The sequence below is a fragment of the Toxotes jaculatrix genome, chromosome 1, assembly GCF_017976425.1.
Source record: "Toxotes jaculatrix isolate fToxJac2 chromosome 1, fToxJac2.pri, whole genome shotgun sequence".
Taxonomy (NCBI): domain Eukaryota; kingdom Metazoa; phylum Chordata; class Actinopteri; family Toxotidae; genus Toxotes; species Toxotes jaculatrix.
In genome coordinates this window covers 16482418-16496594 of record NC_054394.1, presented here as the reverse complement: position 1 = coordinate 16496594, position 14177 = coordinate 16482418, and the positions used below count along the sequence as shown (strand labels likewise).

Sequence of the window (14177 nt, the reverse complement as noted above, 5' to 3'; positions counted from 1 at the left end):
GGGTTACACTTAGGAAAGCAGAAACAAGTGTGCAGGAGGAGTAGTGGAGGACACTCGCCAATCACTATGCAACATTATGCAAGTACTTTAAGTCCTATGTAACTGGACCCAGATTGAAACATTATGCAATCCCACTAAACATTAGACGTCTGATGGACGTGCAGATCGTGTCTATATTGCGTCCGTCGGTCCATGACCAGTTCTGGACATTTACACGACGTGCAAACTAGGTCCGATATTTGGACGTCTAACCACGACCCCACTTGGACGTCAATATGCAGTTCAACATTTGAACGTTGGACTAGGTAACTTTTTTTGGACGTCACGTGGACGTCTAAGACAGGTGCAGGAAATTGACATTATTAATGAATGTAATTTTTTTAATGACAAATATCAACATTGATGTTATCAACATGATTAATGAATACGATTATAGATTATTTGTGATTAAACATTGTTAGTAATTATTTATTTATTATTTGTTTATGTTTTTATTTATATATTTATATGGAAATGCAACTTGTTGGAAATTAAGCTTCAGAAAATAATTTCATGGTACATAGGAGCCTTGATTTTATAACTTTTATGATTTCAACCAGTTAACGCCACTCTGATTGGCTGAGGCAGCACGTCGTCATAAGCCAACCAGTAAACGGCACCCTGATTGGCCGAGGCAACACGCCAAGCTTTTGGCGCGATTCTTCGAATTTCATCAACCGTCTCTGATTTCGTCTCTGTTGAAGCAAGTGGCCGCTCGGCTCTGTTCAGCGTACATCAAGAATCACCGTTTTCCACTAAGCTGAAAGTAAGTTGGTCATGTTTGTTCATTTTATGTTCATTTATGTATTTATAGTGTAAGCTGTTCTAGCTTTGTTGTTTTAAACGACCTAAAACTGCTGTGGCTACAATTGGCATTGCATGTCATCGTATCAGCTAATGTTAGCTAAACATTGGCCATAGTTTAAATGGAATTGGAATTACTTTTGAAAACGACTGTGCCTAAAAACATTCACGTTAGCCGAAGGATTAACGTGAACAAGCATTGTCGCTAAGTCACTGCTCACTAACCAGAGCTAGGCTGGTAGCTAGTCTAAGCTAAATTCTCTAAGCTAGCGAAAAGAACAAGCTGCGAACTTTATATCTAGCGGCTCCCCCCTCAGCGGGGATTGTTTTTTACATGCTAGCGAGCCACGAAGATATAGGCAGGTGGTGATGTAGATGTATTAATCCAGTATTGGCAGTGGATGCACAGGCAACATATTTTTGCTTACAAATATGGGGACTTGGTGTACGTGTGCTGTCTTTAAAGGTCAAAAGTAATATTTAAAGTTCATAAGTTAAAAGTGTTAAAAAGTGTAAAATGTGTATTTTCCTTTGGTTCGTGGAAATTGTATCAGAGTGAGTGTTCTGTACTTTTCTTAGTTTTTGGAAACGGCGACAGAGTGAGCGCTCTTTCTGTTAATGTTCCAATTCGCATCTTGGCCGCTCCGTTCCGTTTCTTCAGTCAATAAGTTCGGTCAGTAACACAGAGATGGGCTCGTAAAGTTGAATGTGGTTGCACACGTTTCAGCCAGGGAACGTACAGTCTGTAAGTATTGTGTGCGTGTAGTTTTCAAAGTGGTATGTTTATTGTGTTGTGTTGTTAGCATTGTTTAGTGGAGTTTGTTTGCTAGCCGCATTACATTTTGCGTAATGTCCTGTTGTTCAATGTATTTGTGTATTTATGTAGTCACCGTATTTTTGCGTAAGGGTAAGCGTGGTGAGAGCAGTACAGTATGACTGCAGATTTCCTTTATATATTTCTAATAATTTTTCTTTTTCTGCTCGTGCAGTTGGATTTATGAAATTTGATGACAGAGGATGAAGCAAAGGACCGCAAAGAAGTGGAGGTGGAGGATACACAGCAGTCACTCAGGACTGATTATCCATTGTGGAGAATGTTGTCACAGCCTTTGTACATTGTCTTCTTTTCTGTGTTCAGTATAATTGGTTCTGGTTGGATTTTACCTCAAAACACATTGTTTAGCACTTTAATTTTTATTGTTTTAAATTTCTGTTCTTGTATATTTATTGTGATACAGACCCAAACAAGGTGGGTGGTGTAATTTATTTTATTATTATATTTATTTATTTGAATTTTTCTATTACTGATAGTTATTGGCTATCACTTTCATTTAGTTTTGGCAGACAATCAAAAGTAAAGCATGTTTGCTTCAACTGATGAACACTGAAGCAATGTCCACATGCAAGCCATGAAATCATGTTCCTTGTTTTTACTGGTAGTTGACAGGAAATTCAACAGAAGTCAAAAGCTTTATTAGTGACATGTTTGTGCCAGTGATTGACAAAAATAAAAATGGAAATAAATAAGTGGGGGTTGAATTGTGATTTATTGTAAACCTCTGAGTATAACTGTAGTCCCATGTGTTTCCAAAAGGTGGAGGACCCGTTTCCTGTACCAGTTAATTTTCCTGTAGCTTCGTTGGCTCGGCAGCAGGTTAAAACTGGAAATGCATCACACCTTTGTATGCGTTTCCAGTTGTCACCTGCTGCTGAGACAATCAAATGAAGCTATAGGAAAATGAATTGGAACAGTGTGCCACCTTCTGAAATGGGACTACAGTCGTGCAGAGAGTCTAGAAGCAGTATAAAAACGATGTCTAAAATGAGTTTAAATTTGACGTAGAAAAGACGTCCACAACAACCATATTTGGACTACAATTAGCCCTTATTCAGAGGTCCTGTGGACGTCAATAATGGACATTGGGTAGACGTCGGGTAAAAGACGTCTACTGGCGTCACAGTCTGCACCTTAAGTAGACCAAAATTGGACGTGCAAAAACAACGTCGAAAAGACGTCGTTTGGACGTGTCTTTGCGCAGTGGGATGCTAGAATTTCAAATACAAAACACGTAGGTAATATACAGCTGAAAATGATTGCACCATCATAAAGTGGTAGGTATTCTGCTCTGGAAGTACTACAGAATACTGCATAAAACATACAAAACAAAACTTTTTGGGCCAGAACTGACACCCCATGATTTATTCTGCACCACTGTCTTCTTTGTGTTAAAAACGCTTCACTTACAGATCCAGTCCAGACGGGATTTAAGCCCATCAAGTGGGAAAGTAGCAAAAACAATTCCAAAGGGAAAAACGTCACTCTCCTGTTTTGTAACCGCGATCTCGCGAGATGACGGTGATTGCTGGTTTCTATGTGCACTGTACTTGTTGATGGCTCGGCGGTGAGTTCAGAGACTGAAGCCGAGAGGACGCAGCACTTGACACGATGGCTCTCCTCTCTGCGAGTGTCGGGCCCTTTCGGACGGTTCGGACGTGGACCCGAGACTTATCCACGATTTCAGCTCCTTTTCGCAACAGCGGTGCACTCGCGTCGGTATGATGACTTAGTTTTTATTTTTACTTATTATGTAAATTTCCTACTGTCTTATCAACAGTGGCAGAATGCAAACTTTACTTTTACAGTTGCTACTTTTAAATGCGTTGGACACCGGTGAGTTGCAGGAGTTGGAGCCTTGTGTGACTGTGTTTGAGGTCTGTTGTTGGAAAGAACACGGTGTTCTTCAGTGCAGGCAGCAGACCCCCCCACCCTCACTAAAAAAAAAATCCCATTTTGAATAAACAAACAAACTGCAGCACTGTTTATGTATCATCCCTCAGTTGTTTGTGCTCTCGCGATGTGTCCATTTGATAATGTTTCCTCGATTTCATAATGTGTCTGAAGGGGGCGTGCCTCGGGTAATGTGGCGTGCTTGTTCCTTCTCATTCATAAGTTATTGACTAGATGTAAAAGTCACTTGTGTGCAGCTAAAAGTCTTGAACTTTTTGAATTGGAGGTTGGGTTTTTTCAGTAAATGGAATTAAAAAAAACTTACTTTCAAGAAAAGTGGTAGTACAGCTTCACAAGCTGAGCGGAGCTATCTGACGCACATTGCTGACTTCAACTGACTTTCTGTTTTTCTACTTTAGTAAAACAAACCAGAGGAACTTAAAATTCAGACTGAATTTTTGTCAGATCATTACCAGATAAAGAGTTGCACTGAACAAGATATAGTGGTGTTAGTTTTGTATATGGGCAGAAATTGTGAGCCTTTTTATGTTCATTTGACTTAAGTTTTCTCAGTTCACTTTATTTTTGTTATGTTTTTATTCATAGTCCACGTTTTAAAATATCTCCAAATTTTAAAATGTACTGTTTTATTTACTGTGCTGACATCTTTGATAATAAAGTTTGTTGTCCGGCAGTAGCAGGTGAGTAAGCAGCTCATGTCCAATCATGCTTTGTGGCATGAATAAAAATGCTGAGCAGGCCCAGTTGATTCTGGTTTTGTGTAAAGGTGGAAAGATTGAAGTGATTTTGAATCTCACTATGTGGAAATAGTGATTTGGTCAGAAGACTCATCCTTCACCATAGTCTTGACAAGTGGGCGAGTGCATTTGTGGTGTGCACCAAGTGAAGGGTTCAGGCCTAAATGCTTGAGCCTTACAGTGAAGGGATCCGTTGGCTCTTTTATTCTGTGGGGGGCATTTTGCTGGCACGGTGGTGGCATACCACCTTACTAAGACACACTAATTTGTTTTTTTCCTTGTTGCCCCTCTGTATGTTGATATGTAAAGAAATGTCTGTTATGTTTTTATGTTACAAAAAAGATATGCTGATATAATATTGTGAGATTTTTATCATTCTCAAATAGCAGTGGTATTGACCTCAAAAGTCTGGGATCAGTTTTGCTCTAATGATTAATCCCAATCAGATATTTTGCACTTGTGTGGAAGAAACCGTTATTTTAAACCTTACTGTAACATTTAGAAATAATTAATTCCATGTTTAATCTGCACAAGTGACAGATATGTAAGTAAATACCATATGAAGTGTATAGCAGCTGTTCAGTGTCAAGTGTAAGTGGGTTATCTGCCACAGTTTTGTAATGACTTAATAAAATTAGGTTAACCGTGACATAGTCCAGAGCAGCCAGGTCATAATAAGATTTCAGTAATCATGTAAATGATGTTGTTTGCGGTTGTTTAGGAAAAACATGTAGCAGGACAGATGTCTCACATTAAGATGAAAGTTAGCGTGCGTGACTGATTCGTACCAGCAGCAGAAACCATGAGAATTTGGATTATGATGTTTCATGTTGTGTTGTCGTTAGGTTTAACAGCATCTATCGCGTGTTGATTTAATGCCTCTCTGTTGTATATTTCTGTTCCACAGGTCTTTCACTGCTAACATATTCACCATACAGTGTTTTTATTTCAGAAGACGTCACTAACCCAAAGGAAATATGGAGGATTTTATCAACGCAGTTTCTCACTTGCTCGGTTACTTAGCTCAAACAAACCACCAAGAGGTAATGTACCTCCTAATGCTGTTAATCTGTGTAATGTAGCTAAATGAGTGTACACACTGACCTAAATCTTATAGGTCAATGTGACGCATTTGAACTTAATCCTTTTAATTAATTTAATTAATTTGTTCTGTGTGTTTGTTGTTGTTGAATTGGTTTAGGTTTTGAAAAGTTTTTCCCAAAGACTGAAGAACGCACTAGCTTCAACAAATCAGTTGAAGGTGAGATGAGTGTGTCATTATTGGAAGCACCATTTGTACATCAGCTCTTCTCACTTTTGCTGCAGTGTATGATTTATTCTCTGTTACCGTTTAGATGAAAATACTAAAGAGCAAGAGTCGCTAGGAAGGGAAGGGCGGGACACAAATGATGATGGGGATGAAAGACGAAGAGGACGAAAAAAGGAAGAATCACACTGGTGGACGCGATTTCAGGTGTGAATAACTTTTCTTCACCTGATTTTACTCATATCACTCATATAAGCTGATGTAGTGTTGTCAGACTTTTTTAAAAATTAAAATGTTGAAATTTACATTTTCCTTAAAAAATATAGTATCATACTAGTCATATTCTACTGTTAAAAGGAGGATCATACTTGGTTTGAGAGGCAGCAGATTACTGCCACAGTGTGAGAAGAATTGCTTGTTGTTCACTGGCATGAAGACACAGTCTCTTATATAATCAGCTGGTCAAGTCCATCAGCTCTCTCTGTTACAGCATTTCTTTATCTTTCAGGATGATTTTCCCTTGGATGAAAAAGTAGTACGGAATCTTGCCATCGGTGCAGCAGGCATGGCCTCAGCTTTCCTGTACTTTTACTTCCGAGAGACGGGGGTCCAGATCTCTTGGAGGGACTTTGTTCATCACTACTTGAGCAGAGGTTTGGTAAGTAAAAGAGAGTGTTTTAGTTTTGGTATTTTCTGAATGTGGGAGTCTCTTATCTGTCCATGTTTATGTTTGCAACCATGTGGATAAAATGATCTTTGTGCTGTCTACACAGGTGGATCACCTGGAGGTTGTCAACAAACAATATGTGAAAGTAATTCCTGCCCATGGAGTGAACACATCAGAAGTGGTTAGTTGCAACAAAATGCTGTCATGTCCTTTTTTTATTGGTGGGTCACATACTGTGAGATCCCAGGCTCTAATCCAGAGTAAATCAGATTTAGTTTTACTTTTGTTACAGCTTTGCTTAAAATATACCAGTGCACAGTGCAATACAACTGCAGAACTGCAGTTCACTTCATGAATGTGCATGTTGGAGGTGCACCATGTACAGAAGACCAGTTTATGAAATTACCAAGTATTGTTGGTCACTGATCATAATGAAATATGATTATTATGAACAAATACTAATATATAAATAATTTAGCTATGGATAGCATTTTATCAACCAGGAATAGTAATAGGAATAGTGCTGACAAAAGATAACTGAGTTTTATTTACATAAAATTTGCAAGAACATGCATGTTTAAACACTGCATGCTTCTTTTCACACATTTCCCATAAGTTTCTGTAGCTCAAATAAACAAAAATCTCTGATGAAATTCCAAGAGCTTTATATACAAAAAAACACAAGGCTTTGGATGACACAACTCTATAGGCATATTCTGTAGATACTGCATATAACTATGTATTTTGTTTTGCCTGTGTGTTTCAGAACTATTTGTGGTTCAACATTGGCAGTGTTGACTCATTTGAGCATAACCTGGAGATGGCCCAACATGAAATGGGTCTTGACTCCCCACACAAAATACCTGTATTCTACAGCACTGAAAGCGACGGGTGAGGAACTAGAATTTTCATATTAAAGCAACTTCAGTTATTTGCATACTGGATTTGCCCTTGTGGATCCTGGTATAATTGAAGTTCTCTTTCTTTCTCCGTAGGACACTTCTTTTTAATGTTCTCCCAACCGTACTTCTGGTTGGCTTTTTGCTTTTTGCCATGCGTCAGGGACCAATGGCAGGTGGGCGTGTTGGTAGGGGGCGTGCAAACCCCTTTAGCATGAGTGAATCCAAAGCCAAGATAATCAAAGACAACATCAATGTGCATTTCAAGGATGTTGCAGGCTGTGAAGAAGCCAAACTGGAGATCTTGGAATTTGTCAACTTTCTGAAGAACCCGCGTCAGTACCAGGACCTCGGAGCCAAGATTCCAAAGGTGTGTCGTATTTTTCATAATGAATTAAGTACTACCAAGGCCCACTTATATTTTATGATCATATATTACATAAAAAAATCAAATTTCACATACTGTAACATCTTTGTTCTCAGGGTGCAGTGTTATCAGGGCCACCTGGAACTGGGAAGACCTTGCTAGCTAAGGCCACTGCAGGGGAGGCCAATGTCCCCTTCATCACCGTCAGCGGCTCAGAGTTCCAGGAAATGTTTGTTGGCGTGGGCCCAGCAAGGGTCAGTACTGGGCTGAATGCAAGACTCTGACAGGGAGTCTGGAAGCTGAATGATGGGTCACATGCAGTTCATGCTGCTGTTTGGCCATGTCATCTGTAAAGTATTATTTATTAAGTTTATTTGTTTTGGTTGCTACAGTGTTGAAGATGCACACATAGAGGACATTTTACCATTTTTTTTCCTCTGTATGCTTGAATATTAACACCATATTTCTGATTTTTTTTTTTGCCCTATCCCACATCAGGTAAGGGATATGTTTGCTATGGCTCGAAAAAATGCCCCCTGCATCCTTTTCATTGACGAGATCGACGCAGTGGGCAGGAAGAGAGGCAACGGGGGCGTTGGCGACCAGAGTGAGCAGGAAAACACCCTTAACCAGCTGCTTGTGGAAATGGATGGTAGGTTGTAATTTCCCCTCTTTCCACGTTTGCACCTTTCTCCCAGTCCTTGGTGTCAAATTTCATGACACCTCTTTTCGTTACAGGATTCAACAGTAGCACCTACGTGGTCGTTTTGGCTGGCACCAATCGAGCTGATATCCTGGATCCAGCTCTGATGAGGCCTGGGCGCTTTGATCGACATATATACATAGGTAAAGTGTATCACTTTACATTCTGAGCTTGTGTTTCTGCCAGTTTCTTACTCTCTTTTTTTGTTCTGGTAACTGGCTCACACTAATAACATGTATCCTTTATGCATATCTAAACTCTCTATGCATCATTTATTTTGTCCAGTTCCTTGTTATCTATTTCTGTTAATATATTAATACTATACAAATGCATTATCTTTTCTTACTGTGCATAGGACTCTTCCTGACCAACTTGTCATTTTGGCCATACATTAGAATACTTATTGTATGTTTTACCATACCATAAATTATGTGTTATCTGCAGATTTTCATGTGCATTTTGCCAATGTAATGATCCCAAGTAACTTAGCTGACATGTCCCTATGTTTCAGAATCAGAATCAGAATCAAAAATCTTTGTCATTGTGCAAGAATACAACGAAATTATAGAAATTATTTTCCGTCTATGCTCCTTCTATGATGTAGTTTTTGTTTCTTTGAACTTTTAGAATTGGATTTTTGTTCTTATTTCCCTTGTTCTTCCCATCTAGTATTTTATAATTCCATGTTGATGCGTGAATGTGTTACCATAACACCATAGTAGATAACCGCTGCATACCAGACACTATGCAAGTGCAATTCAGTGGCGTTAATGTGCATGCAGACCCACATTTAATTTTGTTATGTTTTTTTTTTTCTGCTGGCGTCAGATGGAGTTCCAAGCTTAATCTTACTAACAATCATACTCTCAAAGGATGGTTTCCATAAAAGCTTCAGGTCTATTAGATTTGCTTGTGTTCTGTTTTTTTGTACCCATTCACTTGTTAAATCGTTAAAAGCATGTGTTGCATACTGTGCTCTTTTATCTTTTTGGTTAAAATGCTTGATCTTTTTCTGCCTGCTAAAATCTAATTTGCTTTATGCCAGCAGTGCTGGACAATGGTGGGCAGGGCAGTTTTCTCTCTGACAAAGAAAACTGGGTCAAAATGAGAGAGCTGGCTTTCTATAAACGAAGGATTAGATAACTGGAGGCCAGCATGAGGGATGAGACACATTGCTCCTCTCTTTGTTGTATAGTTTCCCTGTTCCCTTAGTCTTTCTGTGGTTACATGAAAACAAGATTCCTGAGATAAAATTTATTATAAAACAGTCACATTACTAATTAATGTTTGATCAGTAATTCATTATGTAACGTATAACATCATTATGTCATTTAAAAAAAAATGTGTGAGTACATCCTGCAGGAACAAATGCATCAGGCTAAGGTATTCTCACCAGGTCACAGGTTTAACCATTGCTTCAAGACTCAGATCTAATTGGTCCTTCAAATGTGCCTTGACACACACACACTCCTGTCAGTTTAAGAAGAGATCTGTAAACCTTGCTTGCCCATAAGGTCTGTAAATGTGACATGCTCATGAAGTTCAGAATCTGAGTCTCCTGTTTTCAAACATGAATGTCCTGGAAGACATGAGATATAAAAAGACATTTTTGTTTACTTTTTTCCTACAGGACCACCAGATATTAAAGGAAGGGCGTCGATCTTTAAGGTGCATTTGAGACCTCTGAAGTTGGATTCCAGTATAGAAGTAGAGGCTTTGGCCAGAAAGCTAGCTGCACTAACCCCAGGTTTTACTGGTAAGAACAAGAGAGATGTGATTATGTTTGCGTCTGTACACACAGCTCAGTCTATAGATTAATCTAAAATGGTCAATTTGTCATCTGTAACTATTTTTGATTTTTTTTTTTCCACATTACAGTTCTAACTTGATTGGTGTCTTCTTGTGTCTCTCAGGGGCCGATATTGCTAATGTGTGTAATGAGGCTGCTCTAATTGCTGCACGTCACCTCAACCAACATGTCAACACTAAGCACTTTGAACAGGCAGTTGAAAGAGTTATTGGAGGTAAGAGAACAGCCACAGTTATGCACTTGCTATTGTGACAATATTCATAGAGCGATGTGGGTTGGATGTGGATTGTACACTCTACTCAAGTTAGTTAGTAGTTAAACCAATGGTCTTAAAGTGGTTAGTTTTGCTGTACATTTCCGTAATATGAAGTTTTAATCAGCTATATACTCTTAGTTTATTTTGATTAATATTTTATTTTGATCCATAAATGTGAACTTGGTACCTTAACTTAAGGTGCAGATTGTTAATCACTTGTAGTAGTAACTTACTATATATCCTAATATAGAGTATCTCATTGAGACGTCCCTATAAGGATTTGATTTGACTTTTCTACCTTACTTACAGTGTGATTACTCAATGATAAAGTCTTTGGCTCATGCACCAACCCAAAGAAAATGTCCTCTCAGCTGTATGTTTGAACAGCACATCAGCCCTGAGAACTTACTGCTTCTACAAAGCACACACGGTCCCATTTAGAAAGACATTCTCCTTTCTCTTAGGTCTGGAGAAAAAGACTCAGGTACTGCAGCTCCCAGAGAAGACTACTGTAGCGTATCATGAGGCCGGACATGCCGTGGTGGGCTGGTTCCTCGAACACGCAGATCCCCTGCTTAAGGTATTTAAACCATTTCCTGCTTGTTTTCTCTCGCACTGCTGCTTGACCGTCTGCATAATGTTCCCTGATTTTATCATCTGTAGTCAAATTCGGATCTCACCAAATGCTTATACTGATTATTAGATTCATTATAATTTACTCCCTCAGGTGTCCATTGTTCCCAGAGGGAAGGGGTTGGGTTATGCCCAGTATCTGCCAAAGGAACAGTACCTGTTCACTCAGGAGCAGCTGTTTGACAGAATGTGCATGATGCTGGGCGGTCGAGTCGCTGAGCAGGTTTTCTTTCGTCGAATCACCACTGGAGCACAAGACGACCTCAGGAAAGTCACGCAGTCTGCCTATGCACAGGTAATCACCAAATTTTACAGCAAGCATGCCCATAGATTAACAAGGCTGCGTGACTACTGTGTGTGATTCTGGAAACGCTCTGTAGCTACAGATGAAGTGGTTTTAGTGGAGTCTAATATGGAATCACACTGAAAGGGAAGTTGTCTAATAATGTAGCAATGACAAATATTAATACCTGTAAGAGAGGAAGTAGTGAACTACAGTCCAAGATAAGGGATAGTAAGATAGGGATAGTAAGAGATTTCACTGTGAACCTTTAATGAGCTTTAGATCTGATTTTCTCAAAATACAGCAGCAACAGAAACACAGAACACATATGAGATAGTAAACTTTGTGTCAGTGTCATTAGTATTTCAGTAGAACTCTGATAACAAGCCGCACCTTGCAGATAAACTGCTATCTTGTCAGCTTGAAGAATTAGGGTATAATCCTGGCTATTTCTGTAGGTGCCCTGTTAAAAGTTACCAAACACATTTAGTAGGTCAAAGAAGTAGGTCAAAATCTTATTTTGCCTTGAAAATAAGGCACATAAACAAGTGGGTTTAAAGTGCAAAGGCAGCACCATTTGCAATTTTACTTTTAGAGACAAGGCATTTACAGACTACAAATGTTAACCTCCCTCTTTACAGTGCTTGTTTCTCTTCATATTTTAGGTTGTAGAGTTTGGAATGAATGAGGCGGTGGGTCAGGTTTCCTTTGAGCTCCCTCAGCAGGGAAACATAGTTACTGAGAAACCCTTCAGCGAATCCACAGCCCAACTTATAGACCAGGAGGTCCGCTTGCTCATAGATGCTGCCTTCCAGCGAACACTTCAGCTTGTCACTGATAAGAAGGAAATGGTGGAGAAGGTGAGGACTATTGGAGAGAGGTAAAGATGACAAGTGTCCTCTTCCCATGCAACTCACTGAACAGTGTGAGGCATCAACTGATAGCTCCTCTGTGGTTTGCTTAAATTACTGCTGCTTCTCCATAGGCTGTTTTGTGTTCTGTGCAAATGTGCAAAAGAAAATCTGTTCTTGAAGTCTTTCTTCAGAAATACCACACACATTTATTGATTAATATTGTTTATTGCTTAAAATGCTCGTTGTTCACTGTTTGTGCGTGTTGCAGGTGGCAAAACATCTTCTACAAAAGGAGATTCTAGACAAGGCTGATATGGTGGAGCTGTTAGGACCTCGTCCCTTTCATGAAAAGTCATCATATGAGGAGTTTGTTGAAGGGTTGGGGGAATCTGAAGAGGACACCTCTCTCCCTCAGGGGCTAAAGAACTGGAACAAGAACAAAGGGGATGAAAAGCACCGCCAGAGTCGGCAAAACAAATCAGCCTTTCTCCTGTAGATGGGCATGCTGCCCCAAGGCAAATATTCCACTGGATTTGGATGAAATATTTCCATCAGGTCCAGAGTGCAGCAAAAAAAAAAACCTGGTTCATGTCACTGACAGCTGCAAGAGGAGGGATAGTGATGTGTTGGACATCAGTGACCAAGTGACCAAGATTAGCTAATGTGCAATTTTTTTTGTTGTAGCTTTTATATTCCAGTGAGATTTAAAAGTCAGTAAGCTAAAACTCTTGGCACAGGGCATTTTGTAGCTTATATTTCACTGGAGGTGCCTTCTGTACTCTTCCACCCACGCTCCAATGCAGGGCAATAACACTGACAAACATACCACAGAACATTTGGCAGTCAGGAAAGTTAATGAGCTCAAGCACAAAAAAAAGAGAAGAATTTAAATGAAATATGTTTCCTATTATTCAGAATTACCTGACCTTATGTTAAAGGAACTTTAGTTACATGTGTATTAGCCGACATGCTGTGCTTGTGTTGTATGATGGTATCATACACTCGCGGAGCACATAGCTCATAGTGAAAAGAGTGAGCATTAATGTAGACTTCAGTAACTGATAGTTAAACTCTCAGCACTGGAAACAGCTGAGGAAGAATAAAACATGAGCTAAAAAAATGGCACACGCTGTGAAACTGATTTTTAACTCTTCAGTCACACTACCTCAGTCTCTGTATTCTGAACGGCCTTTTCAAATATTCATTGGTCACCATAGTCAGACTACAGCCTGGTTATGCTAGATTTACCATATTTTATGTTTTTTGGTTTATGATAGGAAGTGACTTTCAGGCTGATGCCTGATGTGCTTTACTGTAGTAGGTGTGGATAAAACGAATTACTTAGTGATGAAAAAGTCAGGCTTAACTGACTTTTCCATTAATGTGTTTGTGTGGCTTTCTCCCTCTCAGTGTATTGAAACCCTCCTGCAGCATTTATTAATGTAACAACAAGTTGCTATTATTGAGGAAACCGTTCTTTTCAGTTAATTTGAGGTTATGTTTGAATGTTTTCTCCATTATGAGCCAAGCAAGCTAAGCTAGATAACTATTCATGTAGCATTCTCATTTCATGTATTTGAGAACCACTCTGTGAAGGGCTGGTCACACACTGTTAACTAAATACTAAGAGTGTTTGAATTATTAGGCCAGTTGCTCCTGTTCTGAGTAAACAGGTTTACTATATAAAAGACAAATACTTGAATTTATGCTTTGCAGTATAACCAGTGTGGGCTCTTCTTGAATTTTAAGTCAGATTTTCCATTAGATGGTTAAAGGACCCTAGCCAGCATGAGTCTGGTTGTACATCAGTGTGTATGATGGATAGTGTGTGTTTTGTGCTTGACTGTGTACCGTTTTTGCTTGAGGAATGTTTATTTTTACATGTCAGGGAGGATTATTGGTTTTATATTGACATGAAAACAAATGAAAACATGAAATGTGAGGCTCTTGTGGTTCACACCAATATTAAACCATTTTTATACTCCACTGTCTGCCTTGTCCCCCTTGTCCCCCCCCACCTCCCCCCCCCCCCCGCCCCTTGACAAATCACACAAACACAAACTTTTTCAAGACTTTTATTCATTCTCCCACCATCCCAGTGTCACTTTT

At 39.3% G+C, this 14177-nt stretch overlaps 1 protein-coding gene across 3 annotated transcripts; it reads left to right on the top strand.

The window, feature by feature from the left end:
* Positions 1 to 3229: 3229 nt before the first annotated feature.
* On the top strand, positions 3230 to 14052 carry LOC121185498 (AFG3-like protein 1). Of its 3 annotated transcripts, none has more exons than XM_041043704.1 (17): positions 3230 to 3397; positions 5285 to 5372; positions 5531 to 5590; positions 5685 to 5803; positions 6105 to 6254; positions 6370 to 6444; positions 7030 to 7154; positions 7259 to 7532; positions 7646 to 7783; positions 8028 to 8181; positions 8268 to 8375; positions 9863 to 9988; positions 10146 to 10256; positions 10763 to 10878; positions 11026 to 11226; positions 11880 to 12074; positions 12337 to 14052. In XM_041043704.1, the coding sequence occupies exons 1-17, from the start codon at positions 3290 to 3292 to the stop codon at positions 12562 to 12564; spliced, it is 2376 nt and encodes a 791-aa protein (XP_040899638.1). In that variant the 5' UTR covers positions 3230 to 3289; the 3' UTR covers positions 12565 to 14052. The 3 variants fall into 3 exon arrangements, with proteins under 3 accessions (XP_040899638.1, XP_040899629.1, XP_040899646.1); XM_041043695.1 differs by having other exon boundaries at positions 5282 to 5372; XM_041043712.1 differs by having other exon boundaries at positions 5282 to 5372; positions 11880 to 12094; positions 12337 to 12514.
* Positions 14053 to 14177: the final 125 nt, after the last annotated feature.